Below are 20,268 nucleotides of genomic sequence, written 5' to 3' on the forward strand. Positions count from 1 at the left end.
TTCAGAAAAGATTGTGGCCAGTCCCAAGACACATCCCCTGGATCCAGGTGCTTCAAATCCTAAATTACTGGATTCTACAGTTAAGATAAAGACCTGAGTTCTAGGCTAAAAAGAAGGATCCAACTAACTCAGATCAGCCTGTCAGCACTGTGGCAATGCCTCAATCAATAATAGTGATGGCACAGATTCACCACTTGGATCCATCTTTATCTCATAGGTTATTGGGTCCAATTACAGCCCCTATCCATATGGACAGTCCTCCCCCACACAAAAGAAGAAGGATGGAAGAAATAAGGATATCTCCACTCCTGTCTCCACCCAGAACTCCATCACTTTTAGATCTCCTATTCACAGGGGATGGGGTTTTTAGTTCCAAGATGGACAAGATTCTAGAGAGGATGAAGAATATTAAATCCATGGTCAGATCTTTAGGAGTGTTCCAACTTTTAAGAAGACAGTACCCTTCATCCTCCTTCTCATCTTCTCTCTATCAGAGAAGAAATTATCAACACCTCCACAGCAACAGCAGTAGCAACAGCTAAGAAAGAAGCCTTTTAAGCCCCAGAGTACAGATAAATCTTCTGTCATGTCTTCCTCTGGGCCGCCATCACAGTCTCAAGTCTTACATGGGGATGGATAGATGCAACCCAATCATAACCAGTGCCTCCCTTATGCGCTTTGGAGACCCCTTGTGCTAATTCTAACACAAATGGCAAACTATAACTTTGGACAGTTGGATTCTAGAGATTGTTATAAGTAGCTATGCCATCCAATTTAAAACCCATCTTCCTTCCAGTTCCACCTATTCCTGTCCTTTTCAGGGATCCATCCCATGAGAATCAGAGGTTCTCTCCTTTCTAAGATCAGGGGCTATAAAGGGAGTTCCACATGAATATAGGAGGAAAAGTTTTTATTCAAGTGATACTTATTCAAAAAAAAAAAAAGACAGAGTTGCATCCTCAGGAAACTAAACTCATTTATCAGGAAGTTTCAATTCCATATGTTGTCTCTAGCATCCATAATCCCTACCCTTTCTTTGAGGACTGTTTTGCAGCTTTGTTTTAAAGAGTTCCTTAAGGCCATACCATTGAAAATACCTACGTCTTACAGTGGAGAAGAATGACTATCAATACAACATCCTTCCTTTTGTATTTTGTGCCATTCCCGGGGTCCTTACAAAGTACCTATCCATAGGTGCTGCACATATCAAGAGACAGAAGATCTTTCTCTGCACTTATTTAGATGATTGGCTAGTCAAAACATCATCCAGAGAAGCGTTGTTGACAGTCGATCACACAGATATGCTCTCTCTTTGCCATCACAGGCCTCAAAATAAACTGGGAGGAGTCACTTCTAGAGCCTATAAAGAAAAAAAACTGCTGGAGCTTTGTCCTTCTATATTTATCCCACTCAGCTAGCAATGATTTGGATTTGAAACTCAGGATTCATCTCTGAATTTGCAAGTCCTTTTCATTTCCTCCTTGAGCATCATGGCCACAGTTTTATCTTTTCACTTGAGTTTCCAGCCATTTTCCGAATTTTTGTCAAAATATTAGCAGTCCAGAGAGAGTAGTTCTGAAACTGGGGACTGCAGACACAAGTGGGTTGTGACATTTTGGGGTTCCACCCAGGCCAGTAAGAGGTTCTGTCACTGCCTGCCCTGTAACTCTGGGTGCCTTAAATGCTATGACTCTCAGCCCACATACCAACAGCCAGCATATTTTATAGGCAGCAGGTTTTAAACAAACAAAAGGAATTATATCTTCACACAACACACAGTCAACCTGTGGAACTTGTTGCCAGAGGATATTGTGAAGGCCAAGACTATAACGTGGTTCAAAAAATAACTAGATAAATTCACGAAGGATAGGTCCATCAATGGCTATTAGGCAGGATGGGCAGGGATAGTGTCCCTAGTCTCTGTTTGCCAGAAGCTGGAAATGGGCAACAGGGGATGGATCAATTGATGATTACCTGTTCTGTTCAATCCCTCTGGGGCACCTGGCACTGGCCACTGTTGGAAGACAGGATACTGTGCTAGACGGACCTTTGGTCCTACCCAGTATGGCCATTCTTGTGTTCTTATATAAGCATGCAGGTCACATCCTACCTTCCACCACCCATTTACTGTTTGCAGAGTGACCCCAACACCCCCCCCACACACACACACACAAGTCCTGAACTTCCCCCAAACAGTCTGTCGCTGTAGTGTCCATCCCTCTTCTGGAACACTCACAGACATTATTAAGTTAATACACTGCAGCTCATAAGAACGGCCATACTGGGTCAGACCAAAGTTCCATCTAGCCCAGTATCCTGTCTTCCAACCGTGGCCAGTGCCAGGTGCCACAGAGGGAATGAACAAAACAGGAAATTGAGTGATCCATCCCCTGTCACCCATTCCAGCTTCTGACAAAACCTCATTCATTTAAATGGTGTTTGACAAACATTCTTATTTCAGTCACAACACTAAACTGGTTTATAGTAAAAGTAAAACAAGTTTATTAAACTTAAAATCACAGTTTAAGTGATACAAGGTAAAAGGAGTAAGGACAGAAATGGTTATAACCAAACAAAAGTAAAATATGCTTCTAAGAATAAAACTTCACTTCAGCAATTTACAATATTTGCCTAAGCAGGTTTCTCACCTATACTCAGTTCCCAGAGACTTCAGCCTCCACAGCTAAAGTTTCTAACATTTTGTGATTTCAAGAGCTCTAGCCCCATGAATCCCCCAAGGGATGGACAAGTCAAACTTTTTTTTGCCCTCCTGCACTTATATCACCCCAAAGTTCATTGTGTCTGTTTCAAAAGTCAGGAAGGCTTCCTGGTGTTCTTCCCTTCCAGTGGACTTCGCATCCCCCTGCTGATTTATATGCAAATGGAGCTTCCATTGTTTTGATTCAACACTACTTAATTTACATTAGAGACAGGTAGGTAGCCTCCTTCTCTCCTGTCTGGGAGAAAACCTTTTCCTCCCTTTGGTCACAGACTTTATAGCACAATATCAGTGAGTATCCATAATTCCTCATATAGTGTTAGTGTATATAATTCACAATGGTATTAATCACCAGTGTCACAGACTTCCATAAAAGACTTCCTCACTCTATATACTCTATATACTCACTCTATACTCTATACTACACTCTATACTCACTCTATTCCTCACTCTGTATACTCTCACAGTACACTAATATTGTATATAATCAGTTGATTCAATTGTATGTCATTTGAGGTTCAGATTCCCTGTCTTTATAGAAGTGTATTCTCAGATGAAATTCCTTTTCTCCTGGAGGGACAACACACTATGTGATTGTAGACTTCATGCTGGTACCTCCCCCCTTGTTATCTTGATGGCTTTGTTTACCTTTTATATAAACATGCTTCTCTCTCTCTTTGATCACACCTTGCCTAATTTACATTGGAGACACATTCAAGCAGGTAAACTCACTCTCCTTTGATTGGAACAGGTGTGGCTTACACACTGCTTGCCAAATACATTTCAAGTACATAATTCTACCACATACGGATAACCCTTTTGTATGTACTCCATACATATAGCATGCAACTGTTTTCAGGACCAGCATGTTACTCCTAGAAAACTCTTGCAGGAAAACTTTTTTTTTATGAGGCTTTAGGATTATAGAAATGTGCTCTTAAGTATGTAAAAAAATTGCTGGTTTTATTTTATGCATACAGGAATTACAAGGAACATTGACATGGAATTCTGTGTCTTTGCAACACAGATTTATAATTAATCATGACATTAATAGTGAAGTGCCTGGCAAAAAGAAGCAAATTAATTCTAAGAAAATTACTCTGTCACTTAGATCAGCAATGGATGGTCCTTGTCAGCCCTAACAGCAGCTGCAGTTATCCCTGAAAAAGTAATACATTACTCCAGTGTTCTTGTCTTTTGGAGATAAAAAAAATATCAACAAAATACTAATTAGAGATGTATTCAGTCACACATTTGCTTCCTCGTTACCTCATAACCCAACTCCACTGGGGGCACTCATGGAAGTGATTGCTCCTGAGACCCCTTTCCAGAGGTGATTTTCCTTCAGCCAGAGTGGAAAAGGTAATACTGCACCATCCTTTAGTTGCCTTTAATAGTGAATCGAGCTAGCTGTCCAATCTCCACCCTTGCCCTCTGCTTACGCCCCAGAAACAGTGCTGCAGGAAGATGAGAGGTGAGATTCACTGCTTTAGGACTGCAGAAGCTTATGTATATACTGTACTGTCCGTCTGTGAGAAAACAGGTGGTGGATATGCCTACATGTAGATCTACCTGCAGCCTCCCCCCACGCTTGCTTTGAGGAGGCATGGAAGGTGCCACCATGAAGTACAGTTTGACAGAGTGCAGGGTGAATAAACACTCTGTGTGGTGATTTGAGAAATCATCCCTCCACCACCCCCACCCCCCTGTATGTTTGTCAATGGGAGTTTGTCTGAGAGAAGACAGCAAGATCAGGTCCTTAGTAGCCTAGCTCATACAGATCCTGCAGAAAAATCATGGGTTACAAGGACTAAAGGACTGTCTTTCACTCCCATACTAAAAGCGTCTCAGATCAGTTTAGTTACAACTTGAAAAATCCATGCTCTGTAAAACTGACTGGGATAATTGGGTTGCCTATTTTGCTCTTCCTATATTACAAATTTTCCCAGGTTAAGGGAGATTTTCCTACTTTAATCCTGAATAAAGGCTAGGTTAGTCAAGTGGGCCTAATGGCAGTTGGATACTCTTAAGTTCTTCTGAAAATGTCAGACACATTCTTGCCTGTCTGGTTGTTCATGAAAAAACATTTTGTCTGCTGAACTGATTCCCACTTGATCTATGGCAATAGGAGTGTTTGTGATCTGAGTGGGTTTGTTTTTTAAAACCATGTTGAAGAGGTGACCATCTGCCACAACCAAATGGCCCTGTGGATTTGCAACCAGGAAGATAGGTTTTTGTTTTGTTTTATTTTGTTTGGGTGTGGAAGGGCAGTTGGGGTCAGTGCAGCAACCCTCTAATGGGTCGGCCATTGGAATGTACAGCAATTATTTGATGTGAGGCATAATCACCATTGACATGAGACTGATTGGCCCAGATTCTCTCCTGCATCAAGATCTACTCAGCACAAGGATATTCAGGGAGCCTATTATGGTTACTTTGTTCTCCAGCTGTCCTAGCCCAGGGGTCAGAGCAGCCTAGGAGCAGCTTTAATTTATGCTAAATGGCTATGATCTCCAAGGACCCATGTGCCAGTTGAGAACTGATGAAGTACAGGAGTGCTCAGCCCAACCTTGACACATGCCTAACGCCAAGGCATGGATGGCAGTTGGCACAGGAGCTTGTGTAACCCGCACACCTTCTGGGTGTGGTGTTCTGTCCCATCCAGTGGCACTGAGATCACGGGGAGAGAGAGAGAGAGAGAGAATGAGTCTGCTCTACAGCTTTAGCTAACAAGCAGTTGGCTTTTAGCTCATGAGGTAGAGGCTCATGCACTAAGCTCCAGAGGTCTGTGGCTCAATACTACCCGCCGACGACTGGGGTCTGTCGGTGTTACACTTGCACTTTTACTAAAGAATTCCCACACCAGGGGCATTCTCAGCTGACCAGTTAGGGCCAGATTTTACATTTTGCACTGCCTATGTGGTGCAAAGGGTCCAAAGCAAGGGGAGAAAATCTGGCCCTGATCCCACTCCACTGAATGATGACCCTTGGCCACATGTAAGGGCTCTTGAATAAGATGTTCAGAAGACCAGCCAGTATGATACTGAGCATGGAATTGTATTGCAAGTGCAAAATTTCCTGAAATTATTGTGAGTCAACATCTGAGCAAAATGCAGAAGTCCCAGAAGAGACGGCATCATAACTGTGCTAAGAAATGGGCTACCAGTTCAGCCAGAAAGCTCTTCTAATAAAATATAATGCCCAAAACACTTGCAAAGCAGCAGCGGTGGCAGAGGGGAAGTAAGCAGGTCTGCAGCCCCTCCTCCATTCTCTCACATAAGATCACTAAGGTCAGCAAAGTGAGAGCTCAAAACTGGGAGGAAAAGTGGGTGTTGCTAAGCAAGAGTTAACAAACTAGGGGTGGGCATAAACTGGCAAGGGAACACAGAGTAAAGCAGTGAAAATATGAAAGGGATGGAACCCAAGAATCACAAGAAAGTCGAGGTCTGGGTCAAAACTATAACCCTGAATTAACGCTTTGCAATGCAGGATAAAAATGAAAATTACTAACCTGCACTACTGGGATAGTATGATAGTGCAGTGGCTGGAAATTAGTGAGCAGTTTACTTACCAAGCAAAGATTACACTGTATATGTTATACAGAGGTTTCAGCTGCCGTGCATTTAGCAGGATTGTCACACCTTGCACACTCCTAATTCACTCATCTGTAGTATGTCTTCCTGTTTCATCATGCTGACAGCTTGCCATTTTCACTGTGATATGCCCCTTCTGGTCACTTCTGTTGGTCCGACAACTGCTGTGTGGTGCTCTGGAGAACTCACCTCCTGTCAATCACTGGCAAGATGCGTTGCCTCCGGAGTACCAGTTCTGAAAGTGAAGCTGGCTAGAGGCAGTAAGGAGAAATCTAGAGTGCATTGTAAATGAACAGATTAGCATATCTATCTGTATCTCAAAGCAAAATTGTCATAATTTGCTTCATATAAAACACATTTAAAACGATAAATGGAGGCACACAAGGCAATTGGAAGAAAGTGCTTGGCTATCATGATAAACACAGGATAGGTTTTGGAAAAAAGGATTCTGAGGGGAGAGGTGATGTATGAGAATATAGAGTGCATTTTTTTCTTCTTTAGAGCTCACAGGTTCTAGCACTTTTCATCTGTTGTGAAAGGTTGTACATAGGGTAAGAGTAAGAATAAAGTAGAAATCACCAAGTAATACAGCTGGCTAAAAATCTGCCAAATGATCAATACGTGTTTGAAAATTTTGTTAACGTTTTCTGACCAACTCTACCAAATAGATTTCTTGGTCTGAGAACTGAGACAAAACCACAGTTACCCACTATATATAATTCCCTGCAAACTAGTTCGCATTTATGAATGGGAATTTGAAAATCATTCAGTCTTGGTCTCATTCCACACCCACTGAAGTGAGAGAGAGTTTTACTCTTGTCTTCAATAGCAGCAGAGTGAGAGACCAGCGCTGAGCATTTTTGAAAATCTCAGCCTAACGGTTTTATTATACATATCCACTCTTTTACTTTATGCCCAAGAACACTGAGCCATGGCAGGCACTTCCCACCGTACAACCTGCCAAGGATGTGCTTATTTTGATTTTAAAACTTTCAGATATTATTTATAAAGCTAACTAGAACTGGGGAGTGTTTGAAAAGTGTATTGACAGCCCTTTTAGCAGCCAGAAGTTGTTAGGAGATTCAGACTGGTTAATTTATATACTTTTCCTTATTACTGTTTAAGTGATTAAACCCAAAGACAGTGACATACAAAGTTCACTGAAAGAAAAGCCACAGATGACTAGTTATTCAGACATTGAAAAACATCTTTCTTTATTATCAGGGAACTAAATTCCCTATTTATAGGATTTCAACTGAACTGAGTTTGTCCTGGATGCGAAATTATTGAAAGATATATACAGAGCTTATAGAATGGACTTGCACAGTGTTAAACACAAAAGTAAATTGTTTTTCAAATCTTTAGATTAAAACTTGGGTAAATAGAATGGGAATTGTGACAAAGGCTTGAACTGATACAATACACCTGATTTTATATTGCAGTTGTGTTGATGGTGGGTTTATGTATGTTGTGGGGGAGGGGACATTAGGTCCAAGGAAATGGAGAGAAGCAATGAAAAAGCAAGATTATTTTGAAAACATCTTTGTGTCTGCCTCTGCACAAACTGCAGAGCAGGGGCACAGCTATAAGTGCCCAGAAGGAGATACTAGTAGTTACTAAGCTGGCTCAGTAGCTCCTTGAAGCCAGTATAGAAGCCACGATCAAAGCACTTAAGCAAGTGCTGAACTGTAAGCATGTGAGTTTTCTCATCTTTGTTCACCACATGAATTCATCATGTGCCTAAGTTCCATTGACTGACCAGACAAGCTGAAGAGAACACGTCACCCATTAGCACTGGACTTAGTGCTGCTAACTCAAAGGATTTACAGTCCAGACATTTCTGTTTACTGAAAAGGCTGAAGTCATTGATCAGTACACACAAGTAAAGGAGGACAGATACAGGCATGGATTTTAAGTGACAGGCTGCATCTTATTAAAATTTAACATTGGAGTGGGGTGCTGTCTGCCCATCTCTCCATATCAGACATATTTGGGTCCACTGCAGGGTTTACATTGCTTCTGTCATATAGCCCATAACTCAGGGTAGACTCTCCACTGCCTACTCTAGGATTCAGTTTGCTCAACTCAATCCTCTCACCTTCTCCTCCAATGGGGACAGAAAATACCAAAGAGGGATCCTGGTCTACAAGGACTTCAGGTCTCCTTCTTTTTCCCATTGACCTGAGGTCCACCAGCAAAATCCCATGTCTCTAGTTTTCTCGTCACTGACTCTTTGGCCTTTTATCTGCCATGGACACTGGCTGTAAGTTGAGACAAACTAATATTCATAAATTCCTAACACTAACCCCTTAATTCCTATAACTGTTTAACTTAACTGTGCCTTCCTCACAGCACCATAGAGCCCCCCCCCCCCAAAAAAAACAACAAAACGCTAGGCCACAGACAATTTGTCCTGATGGCAAAAAAATTCCTTCCTGACCCTTAAACAAGTAATCAGTCCGAGCCCAGTCACAGCAATCTAACAACACAGTTCCTATACTAAACTGTAGGGAGAGTGTTCAAGTAAAAATGTGGCAAGAGACCTGAGAAACTCCGCCCCAGGGTTTAAATAAATTACTGTGGGAAATAAGAGCTAATTGGCTCACATCTGTCTGGCCAGCCAATGGGCAGCAAATGCCTGGGGGTGGATGGGCCTAACTCCCCCTTTTATCCTAAAGCTGTCTGGCATCTTGCAGATCCAGTCAAGTTTCCCATCCATTAAATTGGTGGATGGCAGTGGATATGGACTTTGACACATGACATTTTTTATTCAAATTCTGAAAAAAGAAAGTAAAAAACACACTGCCTGGGGAAAGTGTGTGTGTTTCTGTCATGCTAAAACAGAAGACTGTGAATGTTAAACTGAAAACCCAAAATTGAGATCCAGATGTAAGAAAAAAAGTCACTATGTAAACAGTCGGTACAGGAAGAATACACTGAAGACGATAATAGTTATCTAACAGCTGTTGTATGTGTGTATCATTCAGGGTTTAAAATAGCTTGACCCTGCATTTCATAGATTCCAAGGCCAGAAAGGACCATTGTGAGCATCCATCCTGACCTCCTGTATAGCACAGACCAAAGAACTGCATATAATGCTTTTTGAGTCTCCCTGAAAAGATGGAAATCTGGGCTGTGGGTCAGTAAAGAATTAAACTGAAGCACAGGAAGGAGAGTAATTGTACATAATTAGTCCTGATATTCCTTGTTACACCTGCACTCTGCACTCCCTTCTCAACTAAAACTTTCATTTAACTGGAGTTTTGTTTGAATGAGAAGTGCAGGGAAGCCAAGATCCAAAGTATGTTACAAAGCACACTCCCGCCTCCTCCTGTTTATTTTCTTATAGCTTGCCTTCCTCAATATGAAGCAGGTCCCAATTCAGCAAAGCACTTAAACACGAGTTCAACTTTAAGTGCTTAAGAACCTCTCTGTATCAGAGCAACAGAACATACCTCAACACTAAAACATTTGGGAAAAAACAGAGTTTCCTACTTTTTTCATTCATTAACAATTTAGTTTGGAATAGTCTTGCCTAACTTCCATTAAATAGCTACAATAGCACTTGTTATGACTTTCAAAATATTTAACTGAAAAAGGTTCAGGATTATGTAACAAACAAAATAGTTTAATACAATCATATGAGTCCTTATTTTATGTGATTTTGCATTTATCTCACTAACTGGAGTATATTGTTCATTTGTATTCAATAAACACATTAAATTTAATTTCTCAGTTTATATTCTTTTACATGTGGGGACTATATACATCTCGTAAATTTTGGACGCTGCTGTAATATACATAAAAAATACAGTTCCTGTGTTTTTATGTATTGATGTAGAACCTTCCTGAGACAAAGGCATCTATTAGTGTATTGAAATACTAACTGGAGGGTCAGTCACAACATCTCAGTGAAATAAGATACTTTGAGTAATGTGTACTTAATTATCCTTTGGAGACATTATTTCATGTGGAGTAGATTTTGCTCATTAGACTGCCATTTCATGGCCTTTTATTTATCAGAAATAATAATCTTCAGTACCTCCTAAACAGGAAAGGAAAATAAAGGTAAAATCTGCTATTGTTTTCTTTGAAACAAGCCAGTGGCTTGGCAAAGCTATAGGGAAACTAATAAATATGTAACTTAATTCATAAAAGAAAAAATCTTATAAAGCACTCGTCCCCTCCCCAGTGTCGTGAAACAGATACTGAAATCTTAAAACTTCTATTACTAATTGTATTTTCATTACGATCATTTTGCTGGGACAATACGTTGATTGTGGCCTTTTTGGATCACTGGCACTGCTCATAGCAGATACACAAAAGCAGTTTTTTATACTAAAACCAGCTGACTTTCCGAAAGTGATTGTGTGGGTTCTTTTTTTGCTTCCAGCTTTCTCTCTTCCCCCATTAGGTGATCATTATTACTGCACTTTACCTCTACCATAGGGAGTATGGATGAATGAAGTCTGGCGATTAAAAGCTGAGTCAGCCCATTCTGTTCAGACACTGAAATCTCGCTCCCTCCTTATGACATGCACACAGTGTATCCTGTAAAAGCTAGCAAAACTGTCCTCTAGCTTCACTATGACATTTAAAGAGCAACCTGCTATAATTTCTGTTTAAAATGTTACAACTTCCAATCACTAATGATAAACAGAAGTATAGGATGTTAGATCTTTGGTTATTGCTCTTCAAAAAAGGGAGAACTGTACTTTGGTATGCATAAAGTCTTGTTTTCTTTTGGTCTGGATTGAATATAAAGTTTGGTTTTTTTAATGTACTAAAATGTAACAAAAGATCAGTATTCTTTTCAGTATTACTTTAGTTATTTAATGTTAATATTAGTGCAGACTAATATTAATTCCTCTCCAGTGCATAAACACATTAATTTGTGAATTAAAATGGATATAATAATTTTATTTTATTTTGATTTATAAAACAAATAAAAAAAGTGCCCATCCCTAGCTCTCACAAGAATGATAAAATCATATTCGAATACATACATCTATTTGGGACAGATCCATAAAGTCAATGGATCTGCACTGATTTACACCAGCTAAAGAGCTGGCCCACTTTAAGGCTAAATTTACATGATGAGACAGGGGTGTGATTCCCAGTTTGTGCAGACATACTCATGTTAGCTCTCATCGAGCTAGCATACTAAAAATAGTGTAGCCACAATAGCATGGGCAGTGGGAAGGGAGGCAAGGGCTAGCCACCTGTAATCTTTTGTTACTTTTATGGTGAAATGTTCCCATTTAATATTAAGTTGTTACAGCTAAAGGTGCCATAAATCCCAAATTAGTTTTCAGGTTCGAGCTTCTCGGTCAGCTACGGAAAAATTATTTAGTAGAGGATCACTAGGTAACACGTTGAATAATAAAACCAAACGTTGTTCAAAAGAAAAAATAGCAGTTAAGGAAACAGGCATCCAGTTACTGCTTACACAATACTACAATTATACTTATCCTCAAAGATAAAATATGGGCAATCAATCTACTGACAACAGAGTGAAGTGCAGCCTCATAATCTTGGAACTTAACATATCCTTTTGATATTAATTGGATCTCCCCCAGTTTTAACAAAAGTACTCCTTTTATAATCTTTTATAATACTAATTAACCTTGAACCTACCATAATCACATTTCTGACACCTTATTGGTTCTTCACATTGCACATTGCTGAGCTTAACATCTATACTAATGTCCTTCCCATACTATCAATATAGATAGCATTTTAATAAAACATTCACAATTCTTAAAAACACTAATTAAAAAACAGTTATAACCGAAGGATAGCCACAGTATAACCTTGGGTCATGTACTTGCTAACCTAAATGTTCCCATTTTCCTGTCTCCAGCTTATGTCAAACTTTTCTCACAATAGCAACCTCGTTTCCCATATTCCTCTACACTTACACCAACGTAGGCCAGAACCTGATTTCTCCTTTATATAGGCTATACACCCCAAGTACAAACCCACCTGAACGTCGTGCCTCCATGCTTGGCATGGCTAGCCCATGCCACTCACTCACCGCTTGCCGCTCCGTGTGCTACCACAGCTACACTACAAATATTAACGCACTAACTGGATGAGATCCAGTGTGAGTATGTCTACACGAGGTGGGAATCACATCCCCAGCTCTGTAGTGTAGAGATACCCTACATGTGTATATGTGTAACGTCTGTATCCAGGGCCGGCTCCAGCGTTTTTGCTGCCCCAAGCGGGGGGAAAAGAAACCTTGCTGCAGAACGGGGAGGCGGAATCCTGCCCACCGAACATGGAGGCGGAGTGACGGGGCGGCCTCCAAATTCCCGCCGCTGCCGCCGCCGAGGGCTGATTGCCGCCCCAGAGCCCGACGTCCTGCTGCCTCAGGCTCCTGCTTGGTTCGCTGGTTCCTGGAGCCGGCCCTCGCTGTATCTATTTATCTTCCTCATTCTCTGGGGAGGGAAGGGGAGAGAGACAAAGATTTCCCAAAAAGCATTTTGCTTACATTAAAAAAGTAGCCAAAAAGTATTTTCCTCTGAATATTCAGATGATCTATTTGTTAATTAATTAGGATTTTCAGAATCAATCCTTTATTTATGCAAACATTATTATTTACATATTACTCTTATTGATTTTAGTGGAATTACATGTGTAACTAAAGGTTTTCAGCACAGAAAAATACAGTAAGTCAGCTATTTACAGGAATATCCATGGCTAGAATGATTTAATATGAAGTTATCCATCATTGATATTATATTTTTCTTATTGGGGAGCCAAAAACATTGTTGAACCCAACAAACATTAATGCACATAAGTAATTTCATTGAGTTAATGGAACTACTCACATGCATAAAGTTACTTGGGTACATAAACATTTGCAATGTTGGGACCCTAGAGTTTTAAATACAGAAGGAAAGAAGGCCTTAACCCTTAATCTGCTTTTATCTCTTACACTCACTTTTTACATTTACCTCTATCTAAGTTTGTCAGAGCAAAAATTATAAAAGTTTTTATTTTGAACCGTCTATTAAAGTCATACAGTAAAACTAGGTATTAAGGTAAAAAGGGAAATGATAATAAATTCACAAAAAGACTTGTTTGAGTTGCGATAGCATAGAAAGTTGTTTTATTATGCATTTTCATTTTCTGTTAACTTCCACTATAATGTGAATGTAAATCAAATATATGGCCCTTCTCATAGCTGCAAAAAGCAAAATAAAAATACATAAATGTTAAATTAGATTTCTATACGGCAAACACAGATGAAAAATTATCATTGGGAAATGGGCACAGGCCAGTAGTTTAATAACGTGGCATCTGCTTTGCACTTTTGCCAATACTGCTTTTTCTAAACTGTTTTTCAATGTCTAGTCACATATTTAGGAAGAATTTAATGAAATACAAGCAGAAAATACTGTATTTAAACAGTCAAAATTTATTTTTGTTGGCAAACTATGGATCTTTGATATAAAAGTAGAAAGGTTTTTAAATGTAAACTCTACAGGATTTAAAATGCACTTGCTGTCTTTGAAATATAGCACAACAAAGCTGAAAGACAGGTTGAATTTATTTCACAACACTGTGGGATATTTATGTTGAGATACAAATAGCTTAAGGGCCAGATACGAATTAAAGGAAAAAGGAAGAGAGATTGGAAAACTGTAGAATATGCCAGCTAGGCTAGTGGGAGGGTCCTTTTGTGATGAAATGTTGCATAAATAATGCCAATGGGGGTCTAAATTCACTGTTGCCATGGAGACCTTTGTGCCTGACTGAACTCCATTCTTTTCTGTTTTAAGACTGCAACCACTGGGCTTGTGGTAGCTCTAATGAATATCATTTTCTGTTTCATTTTACTGTAAATGCTAGAATGATGAAACCAAAAGAAGGCAGTGCTGTTTTTTGGTTTTCTGAGTGTTCAGGATGGTAAACAGCATTCTCCATTTAAAATCTTTTAAGTTTCTTTTTTAAGTGATGGGGGGGCGGGAATTGACTAGATCTGCCTGAACTGCTGCTTTGGAAAGGAGGGAAAACTCTCTCTTCAGCTTTGTTGATTAGTCTTGTTTGCCTAGACTGATTTTTTTGGAAGTGATTAAGGAGAGTTAATTTACGAATTGTACAACAAAGGTAAAAAGTTAAAGCTAAATCAGTTCTTTTGTAAAATTGTGATGAAAGTTTAGAAAACTATTTTCCTGAAACTTAGATTGCTAGAATGTGTTTTGAAAAAAACTACAAGTTTTGCTAAAGGACAATATGGTGTGCAGGAGAACAGACTAGATGATCATGATGGTCCCTTCTGGCCTTAAAATCTATGAGACAATTGTGAATAGCTTTAATCTAGTTATATAATCTTTTTGTCATTCACTACAAAACAATGTTTGAAAATCGTAATAATTCAAGAATGTTTGTTAAGAACGAATAACACTTCTATCTAGCTAAGTCCATCACAGTTGGAATACTGTTTAACTAGCTGGTGATTACCTCATAGTTTTTTCAACAACTTACAGTAATTTTAGAAATAAAAATAGAAAAAAGAAACCCTGAACATTTTACATTGGATAAAGACAAGTAAGTAATGTTACTTTTTAGTAAAGGTGTCTTAGTTCCTAGAATATTTTCTTGTCCTAACTCAAACAATAACAGTTTATTTGATGTTTGTGGTTTTGTTCATTTCAATCAGTCTAAAGCTATGTCCTAAGGAAATCAATAACTCCACAGAGAGATCAGAAAAATTAACTGAATGATCTTTGCAGTGCAAAATGTCTTTTCATAATTGGATATTTTGAGCTACGCACCTGTTGCTTTCCACTTTTACCCTGGAAAACCTTAGTTCTCTGTGAATGAATGCTTTGTAGTGTATCATAGTAATTTATATGTTTCCCTGATTCTAAATTATACAGATGAGAATGACATGTGAATTTTATATAATTAAACAAAGCCTGTAAGCTATTAGCTTTGCAGGTACATTTTTACTCAAATGATTTAACTGATTTGAAATCACTTATAGAAGATTAGTGACAATAATGCATGATTATGACCTCATGGATTTCTCTGCTACTGGCAGAAGTCATCAGGGAATATGAGTGACTGTTCAGCAAATTAAATAAATGAATTGATCCCAGCAGCTCAGTTTGTCTAAAAATCGTACCAGCCTTTCAAGTTTTATTCTGAAACTGATTGCTGTTCTTTTTTGACGGTTACATGTTATTTAATGGCATATAATTGATGGATGAATTCAAACGAAATTTCTAAAAAGTAATTAGAATAAACATGATAAACTGTCTACAGTTAGGGTGATTTATGTAGCAAAAAGATAAGGTACAGTTTGATCTGTCTTGTAGTGAATTGCTGTCAAATTACTTCTGCCTGAATACAGTGCAGGATTGTATTACCACAGAATTAATAGTATTTACAAGTAGAATGTCTTTGTCAGATTACATTAATACGTGTATTCTCTATAACAATGTCTACAGCAAATAAAACATATCGTCTTTAAGGGCATCATCTTTTGATATAAAAATAACTGTTAAATGCATGGTTATTTGTTGGCTAAACTCAAAGACAAATATTTCCTAGATCAGTATAGCTTAGTTGCTTTAATCCTCTGCTAAGTGTTTTTAAAAATGTATTCCAGAGTATGTGGTATGAAAGATATCTTAATTCAGATTTTCTCGTTCTTAAACATACATAAAGTTGTATTAATTGTATTATGATTGGAAAATCTTTTTATCTGAGAAGAGCTTAACTGTCATAATTAAATGCTTTACTAGGTCCCGTGTTTTAAAAGCATTACCCCGGTCAATCTAAACCTTGCTAAAATATTCTTTTAGATCTACTAATCAGTTTTATTGTACCCACAAAGAAGACATTAGCCTAATTTTAATGAGAATAGTTAAGTCCTTATATGATATACATCGGTTATCAATCATTTGCTGAGTGTATACTTTCAATTATATGTTGCAGAATGTATATTTGTAATATATTTAAAATATGCCTGTCACCAAGGATTATTTCATTGAATTAATAAATGAAGCATAATTTATTAATGGTGGTTTCTGAAATGAAACTCACAAATTCTAATTAAAAATAACATTTGTTAGTTTTCTGAAGAACAGTAGGCAGTTTTGGGGGAGACTTGTGAAATACACTGTGATAGAACAAAACATGAAGTGATTTCAATAGTTAAACTTGTTTTACATTTCTGATTTTGTGACTCGAGAGAAAAAATTGTTCAATGAAATAAGGTCACTCATGTGGTCCTGTGTCAGAGGCTGTGTGTGCAATCCTAATGAAACTGGAAAATAAATACTTCAAGAGGCTGAAAGTTGCTGATAGGTTTTAAATGCATTGATGAATAGAGGTGCTTCATGGTTCTTTGCATGCATATGTGTATTTATTCAAGCAGCTACACACAGGAGACATAATGGGCCAAATTTATTCCTTGTGTTACTTCACTGATTTCCAGGGAGTTACACCAGGTATGAATTCAGGTCTGTATATGTGTACACAGGGAGTGTATTATGGGACAAAACAAAATTTTGTGTTGAATTTATTGAAGGAAGTGTGAAGGTTTTGACAACTGGGGCCTTTGGCAGCTGGGAAGGTATGCAAAGTCTTTTGAAACTGGGGAATAAGCATAGAGTGCTTCTGCTAAACTGATCAGCAGAGAAATAGATAACTTTGTAACCTAATAACAATTTAAATGTTAACAGCCCTTTAAGAGGCATCAGGTAGTTTGGGCTGTTGTTTCTTGTTCTCTCTGACTCTGGCAGATATCACTGCATTCACTTGGCTTACATTTGGAAGGTTTTCTTTGGAGTTATGAGGGCCAGAAACATTTGTTTAAATGAAAGCTTAGATTCTGATGTACAATTCTGGAGCAAGCAGTGGGTTCTGTGGGAAATGTTGTGTTTGTGGAATCAAGAAATGCATATTGATTACAACCCTCCTTGTCAGACCACACAAGTACTGCATAAGGGCAGTTGCAATCTGGGGTTGGAGTAAATACTAAATGCAGAATTTCTGGGGTATGCGGTTTCTGTCTAGGACATGGAATATGTCTGTTTTGGCATTTGCACACTGCTGTTTCAGCTCCAGTGCACACCCATATCTTGTTCAACAGGCAGCAGCAATAGCTGAGATGAGCAAGTGGTACACAACACAGTCTAGCATGCAGAGTAGCTGTATTTTAACTGAATAGCCTGCTTGTACGGAGGGAGCAAGGAGTAGTTGTTAAGAAACAATTTGAGGAATCAGGATGTGGGAATTATACCCCTTGTTCTGTATTTACTTACTTTGTGATGTAGAGTAACAACCTTTCTGTACCTCAACATACTCATTTGCAAATGGACATAATACTACAGACCTGCTTGGTTAAAAGTAGCCCTTCCTTGTCCTCACATCTCCTGCCAGTGTCTTCTCATATTGATCTACCCCACTGACATCGTTCTTGTGAAACTTCAGGCTTCTGGTCTCCTTGTACCTCCTGTAAAGTGATACTCCCCAGCTTCTGTTGTGTGCTAGAGCATATGAAAGTGCAAAGGAGGTGGGGGTTGCTGGCGTTTATCACTAATTCTGCTGAGAAGAGAGAAAGGTTTTAGCCTGTGGGTTATGGGCTGCTCTTTCTGACTATGAAGAGGCTCACATAGCCTGCTTCTACTGACAGGGAGAAAGGCCCAAAGCCTCACCCAAATAATTTTGTCTTCAGCTAGTGGCAGGAAAGGCATCCCCTGTGAGTGCTGCCACTTCTTTCATAAGGATGAATCATACCCAAAGCAAAGGTGAGAGGGAAGTCACTCAGACAACTCAAAAAGTGAAGTCTGATTATGTTGATGTTGACCCATCATTGATGATAATGATTTATTTGTATTACCATAGTGCTTAGGAGCCCTAGCCATGAACCAGGACCCCATTGTGCCAGGCACTGTACAAAAACAGACACAAAAGACAGCTGCTGCCCCAAGAAGCTTACAACTAAGTATAAGACAAGAGACAATATATGGACATAGACAGATGGTGGTATACAAAGAAACAGTAAGACAGTACTGCTCAACATGATAGGGTAGGGGTGGGCAAACAACATCCTGCGGGCTGGATCTGGCCCATCAGGGCTTTGGATCCAGCCCACGGGATTGCCACCCCCATGGCACCGCAAGGCTAAGGCAGGCTCCCTGCCTGCCCTGGCCCCGTGCCACTCCTGAAAGTGCCCGGCACCACGTCCCTACAGCCACTGGGAGAGTGGGGGGCAGAGGGCTCCGCATGCTGCCCTTGCCTGCGGGCACCGCCCCTGGCAGCTCCCATTGGCCAGGAACGGGGAACTGTGGCCAATAGGAGCTTTGGGAGAGGTATCCGCAGGCGAGGGCAGTGCACGGAGCCCTCTGCCTCACCTCCACAGGGGCCGTAGGGACATGGTGCCGGCTGCTTCCGGGAGTGGTGCAGGGCCAGGGCAGGCAGGGATCCTGATTTAGCCCTGCTGCACGCCATTGTCACCCTGGAGCCGCTCAGGGTAAGCGGTGCCAGGCTGGAGCCTGCACCCCAAACCCCTCCTGCACCCCGCACCCCTAACTCCTGCCCCTGAGCCCCGTGCTGCACCCCTCCTGCACCCCAACCCCCCACCCTGAGCCCCCTCATATACCCTGCACCCCTCCTGTGCCCCAACCACCCTGCCCTGAGCCCCTTCCTGCACACCGCACCCCCTCTCACACTCTCTGCACTCTCTCCTGCACCCCAACCCCCTGCCCCAGCCCTACATTCATGGCCCAACATGCAATTTCCCCACCCGGTTGTGGCCCTTGGGCCAAAAAGTTTTCTCACCCCATGATAGGGAGTATGCTCTGGACAAAAGGATACCTGTTGTCAATTTTTTTGTAGAAGTCATGGCAAAAGAGAGTTTTAAGGAGGGATTTGAAGGTGGATAATGAGGTAGCTTTGTGAATGTTTCTGGGGAGTATCTCCAAGCATGAGGGCAGCATGAAAGAAAGCACAAAGGTGCTTGTTTGAAAATGTTACACGTGGGTGAAGGATATCAGAATGGCTGTTGTTTTTTAGTATCTGCAAAACAACATAAAAATGCATATAAACAACATAAACATGAAGAGATTACATTACATACTGCTCTTTTTCTCATTATTTTTTATGCTTCGCCTTAGTAATAGCCTCAATCCAGCATGAACCCTCCATGCTCTTCATCTTCCAGGCTATATGAGCGGCTGAAGGCATCATATGTTGGCTCTATGGCAAACTGATAACAGAAACGTCTGCCTGCTGCAAGTGATTTAAAAACAAAGCCTCTAAAACTGTATCTCTACTGGAGATAGTGAAGTGCTCTTAGATGGAGAGTTCTCTCAAGATCTTTGGCAAATTATTTCCCTTCCTTCATGACTACTTTGCTAAATAACTCCTGATTCTGCAGCTAATGAGGTGGGGGAGGGGTTGGTTTTTTTTTTTTGGTTCTTTCCAATGTGCATGGACTGGCTTAGGACCTCCCTTTGAATGGGCAAGTTACAGAACTGAACAACCAAAGTTACCTGACGAAAGTGTATGTTTACATAACCTTGCTTCTCCATGATAGTCAGTGTTCTCACTGGGAGAAAACTGTCCTCTATGTGGCGTGGTTGTAGCTGTGGAGTTTCCTTTTTTCCCCAGTGAGCACTGTCTAGCCATCCAAATAGCAATCTTTTGTCTGCACTGTGTCTTTTATCTCTCTCTCTCTCTCACTCTCTGACATTAAAAACCATCAACTGAGGAGAGCCTAGTAACCTTGGACCATGATCCTTTAAAAATAATTTCCCACCTGACTGACATTCAGCCTGTCAGGGTTCCCTCCACACTCTGAACTCTAGGGTACAGACGTGGGGACCCACATGAAAGACTCCATAAGCTTGTTTCTAGGAGCTTAGGTTAAAAACTCCCCAGGCACAAATTCTCCCTTGTACCTTGGGTTTAAGTAACGCTGCCACCACCAAG

At 40.1% G+C, this 20,268-nt stretch overlaps 1 protein-coding gene across 7 annotated transcripts in view; it reads left to right on the plus strand.

The window, feature by feature from the left end:
• CTNND2 (catenin delta 2) overlaps positions 1–20,268 on the plus strand; it is a 1,172,806-nt gene that overhangs the window by 381,163 nt on the left and 771,375 nt on the right. The window contains exon 1 of one of the 7 annotated variants that reach the window (XM_074945031.1): positions 14,110–14,229. The exons of 4 other annotated variants lie outside the window; for them this stretch is intronic. In XM_074945031.1, coding sequence (XP_074801132.1) covers positions 14,227–14,229 — 3 coding nt within the window. In that variant the 5' untranslated portion in view covers positions 14,110–14,226. Of the gene's footprint in view, positions 1–14,109; positions 14,230–14,275; positions 14,431–14,728; positions 14,872–20,268 lie in introns of those variants that run through there. 2 more of the 7 variants (XM_074945032.1, XM_074945034.1) reach the window with 2 other exon arrangements.

Source organism: Natator depressus, chromosome 2 (assembly GCF_965152275.1).
Source record: "Natator depressus isolate rNatDep1 chromosome 2, rNatDep2.hap1, whole genome shotgun sequence".
Classification (NCBI taxonomy): domain Eukaryota; kingdom Metazoa; phylum Chordata; order Testudines; family Cheloniidae; genus Natator; species Natator depressus.